The 23,187-nt window shown below is 44.3% G+C and overlaps 1 protein-coding gene across 5 annotated transcripts in view; it reads right to left on the reverse strand.

The window, feature by feature from the left end:
* LOC116316991 (zinc finger protein 521) overlaps positions 1-23,187 on the reverse strand; it is an 88,770-nt gene that overhangs the window by 12,428 nt on the left and 53,155 nt on the right. For all 5 annotated transcript variants that reach the window (XM_031735648.2, XM_039602497.1, XM_039602496.1 and 2 more), the window contains exon 6: positions 5,304-5,435. In XM_031735648.2, the coding sequence (XP_031591508.1) occupies positions 5,304-5,435 (132 nt within the window). The remainder of the gene's footprint in view (positions 1-5,303; positions 5,436-23,187) is intronic.

Genomic DNA, 23,187 nt, shown 5'->3' on the forward strand with positions numbered 1-23,187 from the left:
TGGCTTCAAGTGCAAAACATGGCCTCCATTAGTCTACATCGCTAATTATATTGACAATATAAATATTCATGGTGTTGCGCTATTTATTCATGCAGACTACATTCACCATCATGGAAACACACAACTTGCTGGTACTTAAAACATATACCATACATTTGTGCTTTAATTAAGCCATAGTCCACGCTGAGACGCCAAGGGGGACGCAACTGTGTGCGTCTTGAGTGTATGTGTCTGGCACGTGTGTGTGTGTGTCTGCATTCTCTAAGGAGCACTTCAAACATGCCGTTTGTTATCCCAGACCCTTGTGCTTTAAGGATGGCTGTCTAATCTCAAAGGTCTGGATGCTCTGGAAAAGTTAGCATGTGGGGGCTTCATTTGAATTTCTTACAGCTCGAAATAACTTTTCTTCTAATGCATGCACTGAGAGCCACAAGGAGAAAGAGGGGGCGAGGGGGGCAAAGCCACAAAAGGTGAGGTGTCTGCTGGCGATTGCTTTGGGGAGGTCGCTGCAACCCCCTTGGCGAGGCCCCGCAACTTCAGCGTGTCCCAGTTTGAGCTCACGTGAGAGTTGGGTTATTAATTACTGAGCCATATAGACTTGAGACGCATCGAATGTCACACGCCTGACCTGGGAAATAAAAGTTTAGATCCAAAGCAGAAGCAGTGCTGTGATGCCTTCCGACTGCTAATGCCTGGGTGACAGCTGTCTCTGGAACACGGCAGCATGTTAAACCAGAAATGAACAAACCTCCTCTAATTGACAAACAACTCCATGGTCCATTTCTGAAACTAATGGCTGCGGCGATATGAGGATAAACATAACTGCGGCTACACGGCTGCTTTTACAGTCGGGTTACAAAATATTACCGCTCAAGGTTAAGGCCTCGGCTATCATGCACATTTGTGCCTCTGTTATGCTCCAAAAACGATGACAATTTTCTTTGTGGGGAATACACAGCTTGGAAAGGAAAAATAATGTGCTGATAAACAATAGCCTATTTCTTTAGCTGTGTTTGGTCTGCATATACTGTACAGAAACAGGTCACAGCAGCTGCAGGAAGCCTTCATTATGTCTTTGGCTAGAGGAGGAAAAAGTCAATACAGCAAAAATAAAAATGGATTTGAGACTTGGGGGGCCTTCAAATACTGTACAATAGGGCCAAACACAACTGAGATGTCAAGTTAGCTGTTTCTTGCTATTTACATGCATCTCTGGCCCACTTCCAGTAAGAGTTACATTTAATCAGCAGCGCATTTATCAATTTATAGCTTGGCAGTCACTTACACACAAGTGGGAAGTGACAGTTGATTTAAAGCACCGGGGGCCTAAAATGTTTTGATGCCAGTGTAAGTCCAATAAATACTTTTCTGCTAATTTATATACGTCTGTTTTGACATTTTTAAAGGCTCGGGCTGTATTTATGTTTACTAAAGATGATTGCAAGAATCTGCGATCACTAATATTTACTGTGGTAAACATTTAATTAACAGCAGGGTTCAAATTTGGAGTCCTTTGTCTTCGTCGTTGTTTTTCAAATTAGCATGCAACGTGTAATAAAGGGATAAGCTGAAATGGGCAATGGGGGGACATTGCATTGGCATTTGGCAGCATGAGTCAGATATAAAATATGCCATTGCATTGCCCATTTAGAGGAGGAACACAGGCATGTCTTCCTAGAGGGTTAAAATGAGGACATAGAAAAACAAGGAAGAAATAATCCAAAACCACATCCAAACAGGATCAGTGGCTGCCCATTGTGTCTCTCCCTGCTGAGTATGAGCGAGGGAGCGAGAGAGGGAGGGAGCGAGAGAGGGAAAGAGAGAACTTTGTGGAGTTTGTTGGCTGTGGAGCCGGAGCAGAGCAGAGCTGAACAGAGCGCTGAGCCGGGTTGGGCGTCAGGGGTGTCAGGGCTGAGGGGGCTGAGGGGCCAAGGTCTCCTCGCTGTGGGGGATATTAAGCCCTCTGATTAGATCTCAGGGGCCGCCCATGGCAGACGTCTCCTTTACTACAGGCCCCAGCTCATCTTTATTTTGGCAGGGTGGTGCTCTCTGCAGGCTGCACTGCACCAATACTAAGCTGTTTGTGCAGAGAGGAAAAATAAGTTTATCCTTCCCCCCCTCTTTCTCCTTTTTCATTTATTTATTCATCTAGCCTACACGTACTGGTTCCTGCTTAATCCAAGGGTTCACAACGCAGAGACCGATACGAGAGTTTCGAGGCAACACAAATAAGTTGGCTGCGCGAGTTGATATGGAGCCGATAACTGTGAAATTTCGGGAAAGGACTAAGCCCGTGTGTCTTATTTGTCTTTGCTGGTAAGATGTCATAATTCTAACATCAAGCAGCAGCGCAAACACATGCAGCAACTAAACAAAAAAACCCCAACTAATTAAACTACTGTAGTTGTCAGACTCGTGTGGATTCTAAGTTTCTACTTCACGCTGTGACATAAGTAAAAGAAAAGTGTATACGTTTACACAAACGTACAGACACACGCGCGCACACACATACACAGGACTTTCATCAGGCACACTTTCTTCTGTTTTGTTTGTCTTAAGCACATATTCCCAATCACAATTTCCACACCAGCCCTCACTACTGCTCCTAAGGGTGCAGGCAGACACTTCTAGCTGCAGGCTCCCCCACTTCTGAAACCTGTCAAATCTGTCCTGGGAGAGTCAGCCTCTCTCTCATCATCCAGGGGCTTATGGACCTCTCTCCATTTACCCTCCCTCCCCTACACAGTTCTCTTTTCCTCCTCCACTTCCCTCCTTTCATCTCACATCCAAACTTGCCAGTTGCAACCTTCTCAGTTTCCTCTAAGTTTTGTCTCCTTTTCTCCTCTATTTTGTCTCTCCTCATCCACCATCGACAACTTACTTTCCCCCCGCTCCATACTTCTGCTCCGGTCTGTTTTGCGCTGGGTTTTTTTTTGTCCTCTCGCCATTCCCGTTGGTGTGGATTGAGAGTAATCAGGTGTGTCAAAGAATGACATTCATTCTCTACCTCCCGTTGCGTTTTTCAGGTCGCATGGGGGTAGATCAAACTAAAACATGGGCATCACGGGGGGATGATCTTTTAAACAAAGAGTAACCTTGTTAATCAAGCGGACTCAATAACCCAGCAACTACCTCTGCAACCACCTAGTTTGATCAAAGTTTTGCTTTCACGTTCCGAATCATTATACCTAAAATGGGAATCCTTTTAATATGCAAATATGGATTTGAAATGGTGCAAATAAAAATGGTTGATTTTAGAAAGCGGTCTCTGAAAACAAAACAGTTTTAATGGCCAGAAGTAAAAAGTATTGTTTTAAAGTGTTTGATGTGAATATAACCGTTTCAGTTACCATTATCATTTGATATCTGTATATTACAACTTTATGTATGAATCATCGGATAATCTTGTTATATGTTAATGCACTAGTGCTTAAACTAACAGTTAAAATTAGCTTTGGACAAGTATGTTGCAACATATGTATAACAACTCATTCATAAATCTACATAATAGCTGTTCTTTTTTTTACCTTTTGCAATGTTTTGTACTACATTTTTCTGATAACACTGAAGTACTTTTTATTTACTTTAAAGTACTTTTGCGTGGTACTTTTTAGTAGAAAACAAATTTTTACATCATTACTGCCTCAACAATGCAACAAAAGTACTAAAGTGCAAAAGTTAAATGGCTTCTATGGTTTCCATTAAGTGTCAGTAAAACACAAAGAAATATATAGAAAACTCATTATTTTATTTTTCGCTGCTTAAATTCGCTGGTATCTTAACTTAATATATATGTTGCTATCAATGAAAAGTTGTAATTAACTTTTTCTACTACTCTGTGTAATGATAAAAAATCTAAAAAAGTCCATGAAGTGAAGCACATACAAAAATGAACTTAGTGCGTATTATCTGACAATATACTGTAAGTAAAGTTATGTTAGGGTATTAAACAAGTGTATTTTCTTTACTTTATGTCAAGCTCAGCTTGAAGAAATACATTCAAGGACAGCTGTTTAGCCAATCTCTCAACTGCTCCTTTTTCTCCAAGTGCTCTGACTTCAGTCTGCCTGTCCCCTGCATCCCCAACAGAGGGAGGCCTTTCAGTTCATCCCATACTCTCCACAGCCTTCCTTCCCCGCTACCATAGGCCTTCGCCCATCTGTCTGTCTGCACTGCGACCGCTGTCCTGAGGGTGTACTCTGTCTCTCCCTCCTCCCCTCTCCCTCCCAGCATCCCTCTCTCTCATGCGCCGTGATCGATATGGACGCAGAGGGAGAGGGGGGACCTGTCTGTCAAAGCCGGCGGTGGAAAATGAAGGCTCAGATGAAGGAGGCATGCTCTGTATATTAAATGCCCAGACCCCTGTGTGGGTGGGGGGTGGTGGGGGGAGTTCGGGGTGGGGAAATATCAATAGGCCTCTCCTAAAAGAGAGATAAGGCCAAAACAGCAATGAGAGAAGTGGAGCAGACTAGAGGGAGGGGAGTGGAGAGAAAGAAGGAAAATGAAGAAGGAGCGGCGATGTGAGGGGGATTTGGAGTTAAAAAAAAAGATGTGAAAACAACTTTGAGCAACGCGCAAAATGTGAACTAATGATGTTAATTGATGTAACAAGTGAAGGAGAGACAAATTAGTTTTTGTGCAATGGGTGGATGGGGGGTTACAGGAAGCACAAGAGGGGGAAATGAGCTGAGGACCAAAAAAGTGTTAGGAAGAGTAAAGAGCTGAGATGGGAGAAAGAGTGAAGAGCTGAAGTTAACGACTTTGCAGATTTCATTATAGAGATAGTTAACCCTGTTGACACTGAAGGAGGGCGCTATCCTCTCAGGAGGAGTCCGGTCCTTCCACCTCCACGCACAGAGACAGATGAGATCATTACAGCTATCAGCACCACTGCCATCCACAATTAGCACATCTCCTTTTCTTTCCCCACTCCTCAATCCCCCATCTCCCCTCAGCTCACACTGCCTTCCCCCCTGCTCTCTTTCTTTCTCCCCCTCTCACCTCATGACACTTCTTTGGCCTTGATTTGGAGGCAATTTGACTAAATAAAAATCCACATGCAGCAAACTGCTCTTAGCTTTAGCTGGCCTGCTTGATTGACCTTTCCCAACTCATTTAGAACCCATTTGCCTTCAAAGTGAAAAAGAAAAAACATGCAAAGAAGCTTTGTTGAAAATGTAAATGTGTCAGAAAAGTTAACATAAAAAAACCTCTTACTTTATAGTCTTTCCATGTGTTCACTGGGCTGATACTGCACGATACACACACGCTTGCGTGCACACAAACACATGCACAATACGCACCTGTAAAGCAGACCGGGCACTTGAAGGTTCCACCCATGCCCTCAAAGCTGTGCTCAATCAGGTGGCATTGAAGCTTCGCTGGTGAGTCGAATGACTGACTGCAGAGCTTGCATTCATGGTTCAATCCTTCCTCTGTAGAGAAGAAACAACAAAAAAAGAAAATACACAGAAAACCATAAGAGGCAGAACAAGCAGAGCGTGAATGGCTGAGGAGTTGCAGAGATCTCACTTTGTCCTGGTCCTTTTTTTCCCTCTTCCCTTTTAACGTGAAATTTAAATTTAACAAATTTATAGGAACACTCTTGTGTCTGTGATTTTCATGACTCAAACAGGAAAAAAAAAAATATTGTGTGATCTGCTCCCATCAGGCATAAATTGGATGACCAGCTGGGGTCCTAATAGCTCAGACGAGGGCTTGCACTTTGAACATGGCGAGTGTCATCGTTTTTTCCTTTTCTTTTTATCAACTTACATAAAAATAAATCTGCAAAGTCTAAATGGAGGAGGAAAGAGTCATATGTGCTTCGCAGACTGCGAATCGAAATAAATCAACAATAGTCAAACAGTGCATGTCAAACGGTGAAGAGGGTCATTATCAGTTTTTCAAGGACAAAAAACCCCCAAATAACTGAAAAAATGCTTCTCAAACCTTACTTATACGGCCCTGATCTCGGCTCTCATCAGCTCTCCTTTACAGCACGCTCACTTGCATGACAGATTATCTTCTTTGCTTTAAAAATACCCAAATGTCTATATCAACATTTGACTACCTCAACCACAGCCAATGATAGCTTAAATAAATGTCGTTGTGGTAGACCTGCACATTTATTTGCAGCACAACAATCTGCTGACTCAGACTTTTAGAGAACTGCCCATCTCCAGTGTGTCAATAAAAGGCTTATACACTCTGCCAGACTAGTGCTCTATCAAACTCTTGCTACTGTACGGCAAAGGGGCGGGGGTGCATACCTCTGGGACTCAGCTATGGTTTATCCCCAGGTCTCTGCAGCCCAATGCCCACCGCATAGACCCTGGGTGCCAGAAGCATGTATACATAATCCACCTAAACAGCTGTGCAGAGCTCGATTCCTGGTGGGTCCAGGTAGAGGGTTAGTTGAACGTGCTTTAGGCAATTTTGGCAAACAAGTAATCTGAAAAGCAAAGCTTTCCAAGAAAATGGTCACCTTGAATGCACAAGATGCCCTAGGATCTGTAATGTTTTAAAGTCTACTTAAATCTTTCTTGACTGTCACTTTTTTTAACCATCAAAATATATTTTTTTTCTCTAAAAAATCACTGGACACATTTTAAGCTATTTAAAGACTGGGCAATGATTTCTAAAATTTTAGAGAATGAAAAAAAAGCCTTAGCCCTAAAATGTTTTTTCGATTTTCTTAAAGCTGAAACTAGACATAAAATAGGTAGTATCTCAGTGTTTGCACCCATGGACTGATACTGACAAATAGAGACAACTGTGACCCAATAACCCCAAAATTCTGGAAAAAAAGGAATGAAAACATCTCCTACAGTGTCAGGCTCTTTGCAGTACACACTGCAGTTTTTACTGTAACACATTTTTGCCATTTTTTTCTTCTTAATCTTCTTTCAGTATGCATATCCTTTAATATGATGTCTGAAAGCTAAAAAAACAAATTAGTTGTGCATCAGCACAAGCTCACAGACAACATTCCTGTATGTCTGTCTGGCAAAAGGTAAAAGCTGATCAAAGCAGCTCATAGTAGTTTGAAAGGGAAAGAGTTGATGCTGTGTTCTGCAATCATGCATTTGACAGATGAGATACTCTGTAGCCTACATGTGCATCTGAGTGTAGCAGCAGGCATCAGCGAAAGAGGGGAAGGGGAGGGGGTGTTTGCCACGAGCGCATCCACGCAGCCGTGCAGGAGGATCACTGTCCTCTTTGATCACCATTCAGTTTGCTTATCTGTGTGACGGTGTACACTAAGGTCAACCTTGCTGCATCGTGCACAGATCTGTTCTTCTGCCATATGTGCAGCCCTCATTTGACCCTGGTGCACAATGCGGTCCCTTTGGAGACCTGGCCTGCTTCATTATGCAGATAACTCTGCACCTGCCTGACTGACCTTGCATGTGTGCATGTGTGTGACTGTGTCTGTGAGCAGGTGCATCAGGTGAAAATGACAGATATAAATGAATCAGAATGTTCCCAATTTAAAGAATACGGCAGCAATTTTGTTTGTTTTTCTTACTGTTAGCAAATCCATGCCTTAGAATGATTTCTCTGCTGGCACTTTATGTGGCCACGATGCTCACAAGGCTTTTGGCCACAAAGCCACTTGTACTTGTGGAGTCAAAGTACTAATTTTCACATGATTTGTCGACATTAAGATGACGCCACTGTTGATATATAATATCTTTTATTGTTGAGGATATGCCACTGAGAGCAAAAACGAGGTTTAAGTGAGGGCCTATCACAAGCAAATTCTGCTCCGTTAGCGCCTCTAATGCAGCCTGTTTAGGGCTGGGTTTGTATTCAGCAGTGTAACAGGGGTTGAATCAGGCTGGCAGCTTGTTTCTTAGTGAGAGCCAAGGGAGGAAGTCGGCTTGCTCGCCCCTATAGCTGCCTCATTGGGCTGAGGTCACTTCCTGTTGCTCCCCCAGCCCTTCTCTTGGGCTGCCCAATCAGCGTGGCCCTGCGTGAGCCCCCACCCCTCTCTATCCACCGAGCAGACTCTGGATATAGTTACAGGGCCACAGGGGACTGTCAGCTCTCTCTCTCTATCCTCATCTCTCTCCCTCTCCCTCCTCCCACTCTCTGTTTCAGAGTCTCCCGGGTGTTCTCCACTGCCACCACCCTGTCCCTCCGCACTCCTAAGAAAATCCTTTAGATGAGAACTGCTCCTGTGTCTGCTCCCTCTAAGCATCCCTGACACCAGCAAAGTAAGCCCATCTGCATATCCACAGGGCCTTGCGTTCCTGTGGCTCATGGTTTATGTATTTCACAGCTCCTTAAAACACAAACGCCTAATATCTCTCCCATGTGGAGGACAGGAGAGGGGGAGAGGAAAAAACTACTCTCAAAAAGAATGGTCTTTATTTCTCTGCGCTGTTTACTTTTTCCCTTTTTTTTGTATCCAGGCTGAAGTTCATGTGCCGTTGAAGGTTGTTTGGGACGCTGGGGCTTGCAGGTCTGGCTTGCATAGTTTAGTGAACTCTTTATGTAACAGCGACACAGCTGCAGCATATTGAATTTTGTAAGGCAGCGGTAAAAGCGCCTGCAAATCTGATAGATGTTTTATTGTGCTTAAGAGTACAAACGCACAGCCGTCAGCCGACAGTGACTGAAACCGATGTAACTAAAGGCGTTCTAACTTTCTGACAATAATGTGTAATTAAGTATATCGCAGGGCATTGCTTAATTAAAAACTCTCCCTCAGCTTATTCCGTTCCAACGCCACCGCTTCCCTCACCACCACTGCCCCGTACTCCCTTTAAACAATTCTGCCGAGGAGCAGTTTGAATGCGAAGGGAATTCAGGACCACTTTTAGCATTTGACTTTGGACAAGAAAAATCTGATACTTAGATCTGCGCTCCTCTCTGGGGCATAATGAACAGTTCTCTGAAGCTCACGCTCACAGGGGCCCGTGTTTCTCGTGTCGCCAAGGCAGATGATATTAACGGCATCAATCAAGGCACTTCTGCGCCGAAAGTAATGAGTAAACAACTGGGGGAACAAATTGGGAATATTTAGTGGTTGTTTTAAACAAGACACAGGCACAACAACCATAGTAATCACAGGGTGATGGGTGTGTATGTGTGTGCGGGGGTCAATTTAAACTAACAGGTCAGTGCTGAGTTTCTAAACTGCCAAACTGAGCCATAAAAACAGAAATGCCTTTTTTAAAAAATGTATTTTCAGAACATTCTTGTTTATGAGGAATTTCACCTTTAGCAAGAGTTTGGTTTCTATTCCACCATCTGTCTCCGACTATTCAGCCACATATTGGAGTTATATGTTAATAAACCAAGAAGATTCGGTTTTCAGCGGACTCGCTGCTGTATATACAACCCACCATGGGATTGTGGATGGTAGCAGAGTAGACAGCTTCAGGCCTGTAAACAGTAGGTGGGTTTACTTCTCTCTTCTCTCCGCGGGAACTATCCATTAACAGATAATGGGAGGAAAATCAGAGTGATTAAGGCCCAGGGAATTATGGGTGAATACAAATTGACTCCACCTCTGTGTGGTGCGCTCTCTTGAGGTGGAGGCACTGCTCATAAGGAACAAACTCATTTCAGAAGTACTGCAACACCCATTAGGGCCTGGTGAATGCAGCATGTGGGGGTAGGGAGGTTGTAGGTGGGAACGCAAAGGGATGGACTCCCCCTGGACCGAAGCTGATTGGAGAACTGGCGCCCGGGGGAACAGCACTAATATCTATCTCCTGCCTCCACAGTTTTAGAAGGACAGAGTAAATCAAGTGCAAAATGTTTGAGATTGAAGTATAAGATTTAACCCAGGCATTGTAAACCCCCCCAACCCCTCCACACACTCCATCAAAGACCTAATGTATTACACAAACAGTGATGGTAATGTGTTTGAGATGTGCTAGCTAATGGAATCGAGATACTGGAGAACTTACTACAATACAAAATGAAAGGTGTTGGTACTGTAGTAAGACCTGCATGGATAAAATATAGCCTGTGTCTGCAAGAAAGAAGTAAAAAGATAAGCTGAGGCCCCATGTCAGGGTCCCAACGCTGGAGCGCGGCTGATGCTGCTTTCCAACCTCCAGAGGGAGAATGAGAGGTGAAGTGAGATTGTTGGCTGTGACATGTCAGTAGTGGTGACGCCCTCGCCCAGCGAGAGCAAAGGATTCTGGGGGAACATGACTCTCGGAGAATGTCAGCTCTGATGCATGGCAGCTCGTTGGAGGTGCTAATCAGAGCAGGGCTAGGCTCCTGCTAGGATCAGCCACTCTGCGCCTACATTAACCGCTTCACAGCTCCCTTGGCTACCACGCCAGAGGTAGAAACACCAAACTGGCAGGTTTTTGTGTCGAGATAAACATGCGTAACGCTTGAATGGGTGTTACAAAAGGTTTAGCCGACTAGAACACCTTTTGGGTTTCACAAAACAAGAGGGACGGAAGCATAAGGACTTTTCTCCTTCTCCATAAGCACATCGAGCAGACATTTTTAGTTGAGCTATTTGCTCCGATTCCCTACGCATGTATATAGCAATGCTCAGATTTTTATATATGTAAATAAAAATGTAATATATAAAAAAGGCTATAATTAACAGTCATTACTGAATTATTAAGGACACTGCTTCGCTATGGATTACTACAATACATTAAACCATTTTCTACTAGAATACCTGAGGGCAGTTATGCAAAAGAGTCTGTGTGCCACTGACTACATGAACGCCAGTATTTGTGCAGAGCCTTCTGTGCTTTGTTTTATCTTTAATGACTCACCTTTATGACAACTTGACAAACAACTACATAAAAGAAAAATCGGAAGGAAATTATGCTTCCAGACCTGTTGCCTCTCATCCAGGAATATGTATATATATATATATATATATTTCAAATAAGTCCAGATATTTTGGAATACCTGGTGAAGTGGCCAGAACACTGTCTATTTTTCAGCTTTTGTGCTTACAGATTATTTTAGATTTGAAACAGTTAAATTGAATGTTTCACTCTGCAGTCTGCCAAAGGGAGAGTAGCTGGTAAAACCAGACGAAGCTGGTGTTTCAGCAGGATTTGGATCTGCGGTACCTTTTGAAGAATGCACTGCCATTTTGTGTTTCCACGCTACCTGCAATTCTCGCAGCTACAGCCCACAATGGCTAAAACTCGGTCAAATGAACAGTGTGCAGGTCACGGAGACAGAAGAGAAGAAGAAAGAAAAGGGAGAAATCCACAACAACAAAGGCAAGAGGCGAATACTTGTTAACGAATGATATGTAGGCGCTGCAGCTGCAGGCAGGTACGGCGGTCCATTGGGGACAAACAGTGCAGGCTGCTGAGATGGATTGCATGGAGTGCCGGACCCCCTGCAGCCACACAAACACCATTCTACACTCAAATGCTCTAATTTACTCTATACGTGCCTATTCTAAACTGCTGGGCTTTTTTTTTTGTTAGAAGGAAACAAAGGTCAAGTGACTATGCCCTGACTTTCCAAGGATCTTGTACTCTATGAAAGTTGCTTTGCAAAGTGAAGGAAAAAAAATTACAAAGAAGAACAGAAACACAACAGCGAGGAAAGTAAAAGTAACGTAAAAGAGCAAAAAATAAATGCATGAGGTGTGAATATAGACCAGACTCTCTTTCAGGTCTCAAAAGAATGAGTGGCCTGAATGTAAAAAGTTAATTATGGGCACATGACCGGCTTTTTTTTTGGTAGCCTCACAGTGGCATTGTCGCGCCGAGGTATGTGGCTTTATGGGGTTTGAGGTCCGCACAATGGAGCAGGGAAGGAGAGCGTTGAGGAGAGGCCCCATGGCTGGGCTCGCGGCATGGAACACTGTACAATTAGCCAGCCCCTGCGTTCTGCCGGCTTATAATTATCAGCGCTTGCCTTAATTGACTCCCTTAGCCTGCTGCAGAGGGACCCCCCCCCATACCCCTTTCCCCCCTGCTCGATGGAGGCCGCCAAGCGCCACGCCAGGCTCTCCAAAGTCATTTAGAAAAGCGCTCATATTTTCGACACAAAAAAGGGGGAACATTTGGTGAGAGAGAATTCATCATCAGGTGTCTAGAGGTTTTCCTTAATAGAAAAGCTGAGTCCCACTGAGTGCGCTCCATGTAGCGGCCAGCCACGCATGCTCAGGACCAGCAAGCCGCCATTCGCAGCGGGCCACAAGACATTAACATAATTTTATATAACACAGGCACCCGCACTGGAAATTTAATACATCTCAGCAAATACGAGACAGCCGTTTTGCATAATTTTTTTTCCCCTCATTCTCCACCTAGCTTTCTCTCTCCCTTCTAGCTCTATCTGTCCTCCTTCCATGTCTCTCTCCCGTCTCGTCTTCCCTCTCTCTTGCTGCCACTCTCCTTTGCCCCCACCCCCCCTGCACAACCACCCCATGGTGCTGCTCTCACTAGGAGAGGGGAAGTTCATTACCTCAGCTAAATCAGAATTAGTCCCTTCATTTTGACAGGGCGAACTTCATTAGAAAGGCCCTTCCTTAATCCAGCAGGGAGAACTGATGAATCTACATGGGGGCAATAATTTGCTTCACGCAGCACATTCAGCCACTTCCTCCACACTATCTCTCCCTTCTTTTTTCACCGTGTTTCTGGCTTTATGTACTTTGGTCACATTTTTATTAGATCTACAAACAAAAAAAACAACAAAGAAAAAAAGCAGAAAGGAAAACACCTGCATATAATTAACTAATAGCGGTGGAGATGGTGTAAAGAATGAGTTATGCTGTTTGGAATGTCCTGTCTCCCCAACAGACTTCTGGGTCTCTGGAGCAGCCACGGCTGACTTGGCTGACACTCAAATACAGACTGAGTGAGCACAGCCAAAAGCAGGCTTGGTCTGTGGGCCTGAGGTAACTGCTAAAGATGATTTTTAATGCCATGATTATGCTCCAGAGCTTTAGGATATACAAATCTTTCATGAGCATATGATGAGAGGAAATAAAGAAAGGGAGAGGTAGAAGGATAAATATTTGCCGTTATGAAAGTGAGACTCCATCTGTCCTTTATTTTTGGTTTTCTTTTTCAAAAACCTGCACAGTTTTAAGAAGGATTTCAAAAGAGATAGGCTTCAAAAGTTGTCCAGATCCTTACAACAAACTAGAGGGCGAAGAGACGTGAATCGGGACAGACAGCCCCTGACTGCCATACCACAGCGCCTGGTGTCAAACAGATGTGCAGCTTGGCAGCTATGCTCCCCAGAAAACAGAGAGCCCATGGATTCCAGGGTGGTGCTGGAGTCTTGTTGCCCTCCCTCTTCCCCCATCCTCCATCAGCCCCAACTCCCTCACACTGTGCCCCTGCAGTCGCCCTCCCTCATCACCTCCACACAGGGGTCCCCTGACTGGTAATCTCGTCCCTCGAATGTGAAATCTCCGACAGCGCTGCCCCGCACTTTTACCCCCTACCTCCACGGCTGATGGGTAAATTGGAATGGCGCACCCTGCTGGTGCAGAGAGCTCTGAACAGACAGCAGTACACTCACGCTGAGGCACCCCTCGCACGCTCCGTCTAATATAGTGGACATGCACACGCTCTCCGAGCTGCAATATCCATGCACAGACACATAAGAGTCTCACGCTCACAAAGCTTCAGGTAAATAAAAAAAGAAAACAAAAAAAAAAGCCTCATAAAGATACACACATCGAGATGCAACCTAGGTGTGCCATGCATGATGCGTTCACCCTCATCTGCATAAAGATTGAATGTATGATAAATAAACGGAGAACTCCATAGTCAATATATGTAGAAATTTAAATGCACATCATCTGAAATGGCTCAGCTTGGGTCCTCTTACAGACACTGCATCTGACTTCTGTTACCATGGGGTCTCTATAATGTGCACAATGTAGGACAGAACACACATAACAGATAAACAGCATAAACCACAGAGTAAATGTGCACATTGCTAGGCTCTCAGTGTGTACGATAAGCATCGCCAACTTGGTGTTTTCAGTAAGCGTACTGTAAAACATTAATAAATAGTAACAGGATAGAGGTTATTTGTTATAAAATGCAGTCGGGAATCAGGGTAAAATTTCCCACAGGGCTTGTTTAGCTGTCCACGGCTCCCATTCTCATCTATCTGTCTATTATCTGTCTATCACTTGGTGCTCTGAAACATGTGCGGACGGTTGAGTCCACCCTCAAATCACAGGGACGTCCTAAATAGTCAGTGGGACCTGAAGGGGCTAAAGATCACTGCAGCAGAAGCCACAGAGGCCTTCCTGTCAAAGGCAGTGCTTTCAGGGGGCCAGGGGTGAGGGGAAGCCAGAGGGAGAGAGCCAGAGACATGACATACATTTCATTACACTTAAACCAACTGTGGGTTCAACTCAGAGCCCTGGATTTCCAATGGCGTCTCAAAGGATGGAGTAAGTGGAGGTGTAAGAGAATGGTTTTTACAAAGAACACAATGGGTAGGTGGACAAAGGCAGGCAGCTGGACTAATTGCTTGGGGGCTTGCAGGAATATTTTTCTAAGTACTTCTGTTTAAAGCTCAATTTAGTGGCTTATGTCATGCATCTGCGAGTGAAAACGGTATTTAGGACTCATATTTGTTAATGCATTTGCAATTTATCCTTTAATATTTAAATACTTTCTGTTGTACAGTGCTTGTTTGACATTAAGGTGGCATGAAAAGCATCCCATCTCCACCCTTGTTTTCTGTTTTCTTTGCTCTCTGAAGGCTCGGTTTAATTTCTGCCCCTTAAAAGCAACCTTAGATGGGTTTGAGACAGAAGAGGAGAGGAGAAAACCGTACTTATTCTAGAGATGACGAGAGCGGTCTTTTCAGCGAGAGCTCGTAGAGAATACTTGTCCATTAAGACTGTCAGAGGATGCTCTCAGAAATGAGAATCCATATCTCTGGAGAGGACAACAGGGAGCATGCTCAGATAGGAGTTAGAGGAGAACGAGCAGGATGGGCGTCCTGTAAAAAAGGCCAGTGTGGCCTAACTCTTATGGCGTCGTCACATGCAAGCACTGTAAATACATGCTTGTAGTCACAGCTGCTTCATTATGGAAAATATAATTTGCAGTCTAACCTACTTTGTTTTACAAAGAAATGTCTATTTAAAATTCCTTAGAGTATCATTATAATGGCGATAGAATTACAAAACACTATTATTATTGCTCGCTTGGGGGGAGCCCCCACTCATTAAGCTTCTAAGATGTCGTGGGTTTTGATTATTCTATCAGCTTCATGCTCTTATTATAGTGACAAACTCCTGCTATTTTGTTGCCAATCTCCTTCCAGCTGTCATATCTTTTGAAAGATCAGAAAACCCTTCAAACGCACTTGTGATATATCTTCAGATTCACCAGACATTGCTTGATTCCCCCATTGAATTTGCAGGATTAACTTGAGGAAGAAACGTCTCATATTTCTTAACTGGTTGCTATGTCTGACATCAGAGTGTATGAGATTCTAGCATACTGGTATTGTCCAGGGGAGGTAACCCTCACTCTAACCGTCAGCGCTTCACCAAGTGGGACAGAGATGATTAAAACACACCATGGCTGTGACTGACAGACTCCCCACTGCTTCCAGAAGATGACATGTCTCCAAGTCACACAGAAAAGCAACTCCTCTAATTTTAACTCTGACTATAACACCAACCCCCTCTGTCAAAACCCACAAAAACAGCCATGCTGAGATTCTTAACCACAATAAAAGTGATAACAACTAAACAGAGAAATAAGTTTAAAAACAACAATGGGGAGGGAGGAGACAAAAGGGCTGAGAAGGCGCCATTTCCCTCTGGTGCACACAAACAGCAGGAACCTGTGAGCTTGTGACAACACCTTCAAACATTTCTGTTACTTTCACAGAAATATCTGATGCTGATGCTCCAATGTGATGCTTCTGCAGCAGTCTTGTCCCAGCGCACATTCGACTTGGCAAGCTCTTGGTTACCAAAAAGCAGAAGAAGAAGAAGAAGAAGAAGAAAAAAAAGGGTTAGAAAAAACCCCCCGCTCTCCTAACTGACTGTGTTTGACATTTGTCATGACAGGAATACAGTGAGAGGAGGAAAGAGAAGAGGAGTGAGAGATGGGAGGGGAAGAGGAAAATGGAGGAGTGGCAGAGGGTGATCGATGTGTGAAATTGTATGTGTGAAAAAAATAATTCTGCATTCTCCGGGTTTGTTGCAAGTCTCATTTTTTCATGATGAGGAGGACAGAGGGGGGTTTCCTGTTATTGTCACGTTGTGTAGAGAGCTCAGGGTCGCTGTACTAAATGATTCACAGAAAACTGAATCTTTTACATTGGCGTCAGCAATTCAGCCGGGCGCCCTTGTGGGGGAATTCTTTTTGTGTGTTTTTATTGAAGTCTGCATTGAGCGCGCCCAAAAGCTCTGACAGGGGGCCCCCGAGGGCGCTTGTCTTCACCTCCAAATCATAAGATGGAGAGACGAAGCTCCCTCTGTGCTCTAAATTATACCCCTCAACACCCCCTCTTGCACACAGACTTGCAACCCTGCCCTCCCCACCCAAAAAAATAAAACACAGAGGCAGAGAAGAAAAGCCTTCAGTAATACAGTCCCAGTGGAGGGCTCCACGATCGCTCCGCGCTGCCGGAACAGCTGACAAGCTCGATGCGGTGGGTCCGTTCCCTGCGGTCTGTCAGAGTTGGTGCTACAGCATGACGGTTAGTACTTCTTCTCTGGGGACGGGCCTTCTTTGACTGCCCCTATGTGCCCCTCATATGACGGGCCCCTCCACTGACCCATGGAAGCTCCGTGGCTTTGACCCAATTACTGTTGCGGATAGGTAAAACTCTAGGTTAGGTGCCCCCTTTTGTCTCGTTGCCTCTCCCTTGCTCCCCGGTGATGGTGAGATCCATCTGAGGCTCCTTTCATATTCAGAGGAGGTCAGGGGGAACAAGCAGAAAGGGCAGAAGGAGGCGAGGTTGTTACAAGAGGGTTGGTGTAATTTGATCGCCGGGCACAGCTGCATAAACATGGGTATCGAGGAATTTCTGTCTCCTTGATGGGATTGACTTTGCATGAATGGCCCCTATTTCCCCTCCAAAATGGGCCATTTTCCACATGTCTCAATGAATATGACAACCTCTCCAGCAATACGAGTGCAGTACCGAAACTGCAAAAACCAGCTCAGGGTAGCTTGTGCCTTTTTTTGAGCTGTGAAACTCACCCTCTCTGGCTGTCTTTGCTAAAGACCTTATCCAAGTCCTGCTGCCTGAACTGTCAAAAGCAGCCCCATCCTCTCCAAAATGCCCAAACAAAATAAACCAACAACCGCTGGCAGGGTCAGAGGGCAGCAGCTCTGGGTGCCTGGACTCTGGCGAGCCCTCTGATTGGTGGAAAGGGCAGTGAGTAAAAGGGAATCTTTTCAAAGTGAAATCTCCAGCTGATGGCTTAGAGCTCCACACCCCACAGTTTGTTTCTCTTGCTGCTGTCAGGAGTTTTGCCCGAGCCATTTGGAGGGATTAGAAAAAGTAGGGGAAGGAAAAAAAAAAAAAAACTCAACTGGGCAGATCGTGTGTACTGTAGGGTCTGAGTGATGGCTCCAGGACCCCTTGGAGAGTGATAAACCTTTGACCTTGACAGCCCCCTGTGGTGACCCCTGACCTCTGGCTTTTTGCCACAGACTCAGTAAGACAGGTGCAGGCAGGAGAGTGACCACAGCCTCACTGTCTTGGCCAATTTTTCCCTCATTCGACCTACAGTACCTGTCCTGGAAGTTGGCACTCTGAAAACTCTGCAAAGGAGTAGAAACAACTGAAGCCACGATGCAACTTAGATTTAAGCAGGAGTGCATAGAAATATTAGCAAAGTGCACACAATATGTATTACATAAACCAAAATCTATGTGAATCAGTAAATTATTCTAAGAAAAAAATGCTAATAGGAAAAATGGGGGGAAATTCAGGCAAGAGGACAGAAGCTCTAAACTAAAGCCAGTTTACAAATGGAACAGTTCCATTTTGGAAGAAAAAAACACTTTGTGAAATAATACATAATGTTGTGCAAGAAATCTAAGCGTGGATATTATTAAAGACGAGGCACAGTGACACGTCACACAGTTTTCTGCTCCACAGCGGGCACTAGCTCCAAGGTCGCGCCAGTCCGCGCCAGTCTTTCTGCAGATCCATTTCCTCTCCCTAGGCACTTCCCTCATGTTGTTGGCCTAGTGATTCAGTGCCTTGCATTAAGAGCAATTCACCTGCCTCCGGCGTCCCAGCGGCACAGGTCCCCTGGGGAAACCAGGTGGAGCATAAAAAAGTTCCACATATGGTAAAGTCAAGCTGCTTGGAGGCTGCCGTGTGTCTGCTGTGGGGATAGAGGCTCCTAAAAGGCCCAGCTGGTACTTGGAAAAGGGCTTCTGCATTACTACACCTCAGTGTCTGTTTGGGCTCCCCTTTGCAAAGTGTTGGCCGGTGCACATGACCAGCCATTTTAGATTTCTCCCTCTACCCCGCCTCATCCCTCGCTCCCTCCCGTCTTCCAACTGGTTCTGTATCCAATTGAACATTTGGTCCTCCACTGCTGGTTAATCAAATTCCTCCATCTGGCCCCCTTATCCCTGTGGAACACAAAAGGTGCAGCCTGAGCCTGGGTCCAAGTGCATATTGGGAGGGAGGAGGGGGGATGGAGACAGGGACTGCCTACCTAACTTACACAGCCCAGTCAACTAGATCAGGTAGAGAGCACGAGGCCAGGCCTGATCGTTTTGGGCAAACAGGAACAGCTTGGGACTAAGTATCAGAGCCCTGCTGTTCATATAGAGCTCAGGGACTGCAGTGGGTTCATATGACAGTAGGAGGGTTTTATGAGCTAATACCTCCACATACACTGTAGAATACAGAATAGAGTGGAGCCTAAGTACTACTGGCTACAACAGAAGGCAAGCACTGCCCTGAAATACTCATGTTATTCAGTCTCCATGGCAGTAGAGGGCACTGCTCTTGTCTAGGAACAAAGAAAAAAGAAAGAAAAGGGGAATAAAGACATTTATGTTAAAACTGCAACTTTGCTTGTTGTCTTCTCACACCGCTTCCTTCAGTTCAAAATGTATCAGCAGCTAAGCAGCGTCTTTACTCTGATCAAAAAAGAGCTATCTTAAGATATCACACAAAGCCAGCAGGGATCTTTTAATTCTCTAGAGAGACTATGCAGCCTTCACAAAATATCGCATTAACTACACATTTATTAGAAGAGACCTTTAAAAAAGCAGTCCTGCCTTCTAAAGTTAAACAGGTTTCAAAGTGCGCTCACTTTCATATAACGCTTCCCTTACAACTTTGACACAATCAGCCGATCACGACTGCTCTTTGCTCTGATTCAGGAGGAGGACCTGAGGCGAGGTGAAGAAGGGGACATAAAGTGAGTCATAGATACGGAAACACATGGCATCTCAAGTGCTAGCTCTACCCTTCCATAATATCTATTGTTTGATTTCTATTCATGTCCAACCATCCTCTCCCCTGCCAGGTGGCAAAACATGTGTCAATAATTAAACTGCTTTTACATAACAGGATACAGGAACACAATGCAATTTGCTCCCCATATTTCATTGGGCCTTTATGAAAGCACATGAGAGAGTGTAATTAATCAAACCACTGGAATATGTGAACGGCAATTTCCACTTAATGGCACTTACAGGGATTGGGTCCCTTAAGCACCACGTTCTATCTACCAAACGAGCGGGCTTCATTTTCATCTTCATAGTTCAGACAATAAAATCTGGTGTGGATGTTAAACAACACCCATTTGACATTATGAAGTCAGAAAACAACATCAGATTGGATCCGTGTAGCCATGCAGGTCTCGTGCTTTTGGACACACACACACTGTAGCAGTCGAGTGTGCTCCGGCCAAGTTCGGGGTGAATGCGAATGACTGTTGTGCTTGGATTTCAGAAATTAATATTGTTTTTAATGATCTTGCTTTGACCTCAAACCTGAGTGTATTTTCTGTATTCACTTAACCACGGGAGGCTAACCAACTCCCAGCCTGGGACAGGAAGAGGATCATTCACTGCTTTTAGTGGCTTTCTGTGAGAAGATGGTCCTAGTCTAAATGGCACCCATGTCCCTAAAAGTGTTTCTCTCTCCCCCACCTCTCTTTCTCTCCCTCTGCCTCTCCAAAGACTCCTCTAAGTGCAGCATCTTGTTTCAGTAATTCAGCCAGGGCAGAGACAGTGGAGAGAGGAAAGTAATCGATTTCTCTCTCATTTGGTTCCTCCTAGACTTGCTGTAAGGCCTCTTAGGGGAGTTCTGGACTATTGGACAGGACAATGTTATGGGAAAGAGTGTCATTGTGTTTAAGGTCATCGTTACACCAAGGTTTCATTTTGAGTGTATTTTTATTGGTGTATGGAACCAAGTAGACAAACAAACAATGCTGCCGCCATTTCCAGGAAGGCAGACATCAAGATAGGCCAGCGCTGTTCATAATGGCAACACCATTTGAATGATAGAGAGAAATATCATGCTCCACAGCAACATGATCCACTGTAGAGATATTCTCAGAAAACTGCAGCTAAGTACCAAGCTTTTAGGTCCATAGGTAAATTTGCGTCTATAAAAAGCCACCCTTGCTAAATAATTTAGAGGAAATGTCTTTACTGTATGATCACTATTTCTGCTTCATGCTTCATATCATCTTTCCAAAGGAGGAATAATAAAAAAATGACATGGAAGAATTGGGGAGGACTTCGTAGTTTCAGGAGAAACTTTAAAAAGGTCAAAACAGAAAAACGCATTATTTTTACATCTAAATAATCATCATGGTGAAAAAAATGTTGGTTTTTAACATCTTATGCATCTTTAAACTGTGAGCAGGGGTACAATTCACCTTCTCTGACCCTTTAGGGTACCTTTGCTGGGCAGTAGTAGCGAAATCTTTAGCCTCTATTCGGCGAGGCCTCATCAACAGGTCGGTAGCTGCTTTAGCCAGTCTGCATCTCTTTTGCATCTGGGGCTCTTTACAGTGTCTAATCATTCATTCTATGTTTCAACTCCATGCCAGCCTCCTAAATTCTTAATAACAGTCAGTAACTCTCAGGTTGGGCTTCCATTCATTTACATCTGATTGAGATATTCTTGCACAAAATCAATTAAAAATGCAGTTTTACTACCTGCACCTCTTGGCATGCATTATTTTCAAAATAGAGACCAATCTCGTGTGTCATTAGAGTGCAGCAGCTGCAATATAAACAAGACAGATCTATCTATTGTTTATTACCACCTCGGGCTTTTTACCCAGAGGGCAGAATAAGAGAGGGAGGGGCAGAGGTCAGCGTAATTACCATTCACTTCTTCCTTAGAGTCAGACAGTGCTAAGACATGCATTGGCAAATTCCATGGCAGCATCGTATATCACATTAGCATAAAGCCCCAAAGAGCTAACCTTTGTTCAATTCCATTTGATTCTAAGAGAGGAAAACACTGACAGCCTCATCTAGGCCCGGTGTTTCAAGAGTTCAGTTGTTTGTCTTTCAGTCTTGTGACTGTTCTTGCTAAAGATGTGCTATTCCAAAAATAACGCGTCAGGGGACACTGGGGGATCACTGAATCATCCTGGGTAGAATATCACATCATCTGGAGAGATTCAAGGTTCAGTCTCAAATTACGCCTGAGAGAAAAAGAGGCAGCTTGCCTTAAAAACATTACAAATTATTTATTTCCAAGCCTTTTTAAGTACACACGCTAATTTAATAATTATGTATTTTTATTCGTGCCAACATCATCTATATTTCTAATCACAACAGCTTTATATTCTTCTGTGATGCCTGATACTGTGCCCTTAAAGAATTCACCTGAAAGCACTTTCCATTTCTGCTTCTGTTAACACACAGCAAAGCACGAGCATTTGCAGCATCACCTCACTCTAATATGCTTTTTTGACTGAAAATACGAACACCGGTGCTGACAGAACGTGAAATACTGTTTCTGAGCAGAGGGGGCTTACTCCCAATGTCTTCAGTCATGCTTAAAGTCAATAGCTCCAGTGCTTTGTAGCAGTCTTTAGGTGGCACAGAAGGACAAATGTTGCCATGGAGGATGAAAGAAATGCAAAGATGAGAAACGAGTAATAGACCACGCAGGAGAGAGAAATGCAGACAACAAAAAATAAAGAAATACAAACACAGGAATGGGCAGAAAAGGGGAAAAGAGAGAAAAAGGCTGTGAGGAAAGAAAGAAAGAAAGAAAGAGAGAAAGAAAGAAAGAGAGATCTGTGAATTTCCTCTTCCTCCCCTGAGACCTCCCTTGATGCCAAGCATTCATCATCCAGCCTCTAATATCAGTTATTCTGTGGCTCCTCTGCTTACAGCAGAATTAATTTCTGCTTTAATTACTCTCATCGGCGGAATGCTGATGAAGGAGAGGGACGAGGCATTCTGGGACTCGGGCCTCATTCCACCGCTTTAATTTGAATGAATTCCACCCGGAGACGCTGGCAAACAACTGGCAGCCGAGCCCCGGGAGCCACTCTGGGACTGCGCAGAAGAGCTGCAGCCATGGCCCCCACCAACCAAGCTACCTTGTGTGTGCGTGCGCCTCTGTGTGTTTCCGTACTTATGTGTATTATGCGGTGCGTGTGGATTGTGCGTGATTCCGAGTGCCGAAGTGAAAAGGCGTGGAAGAAGAACACACAAGATGAGGAGGAAAGGAGGGGAAAAAAACAGATTGATAGATTAAACGATGAGTGCCTGTACAATGTGTAAACGCGCTTGCAGTGTGTGAAGTTGCATGTGTTTTGCATCCAGACGTAAATGTACTTGAGGATATGGGGCGAGAGAGCAGAACTTGTATGGAAAAAACAAACTGTAAATGATTTCATAGACACACACAGATTCAGTGCAAACAGCTCTGTATGGACGCAAAACATATGAAATATGAACAACACCACTGACTGCAGCCCACTGTGCAACACAAGTGTTAGTTTGAGAGCAAAAATCATTAATACTTAATTTGATTATTCTAGATATGGCACATCACACTCTCCAACAAACCCCCCAGATCATGTATCATACAAGAACTGCAAGTATAAAAGAGCGAAGTAGGAATTAACCACACGAATAGGAAAAAGGTTGCGCGTGTGAGATGCACAGTCCAGATTTGCATAATGAAAATAACTGCAGAAACGGGATAATATCGCACACAGCTACGTCGGCAGAGGATGAGAGAGAGTAGGGCCATAATTGACTT

The sequence above is a fragment of the Oreochromis aureus genome, linkage group 18 (assembly GCF_013358895.1).
Source record: "Oreochromis aureus strain Israel breed Guangdong linkage group 18, ZZ_aureus, whole genome shotgun sequence".
Lineage (NCBI taxonomy): Eukaryota > Metazoa > Chordata > Actinopteri > Cichliformes > Cichlidae > Oreochromis > Oreochromis aureus.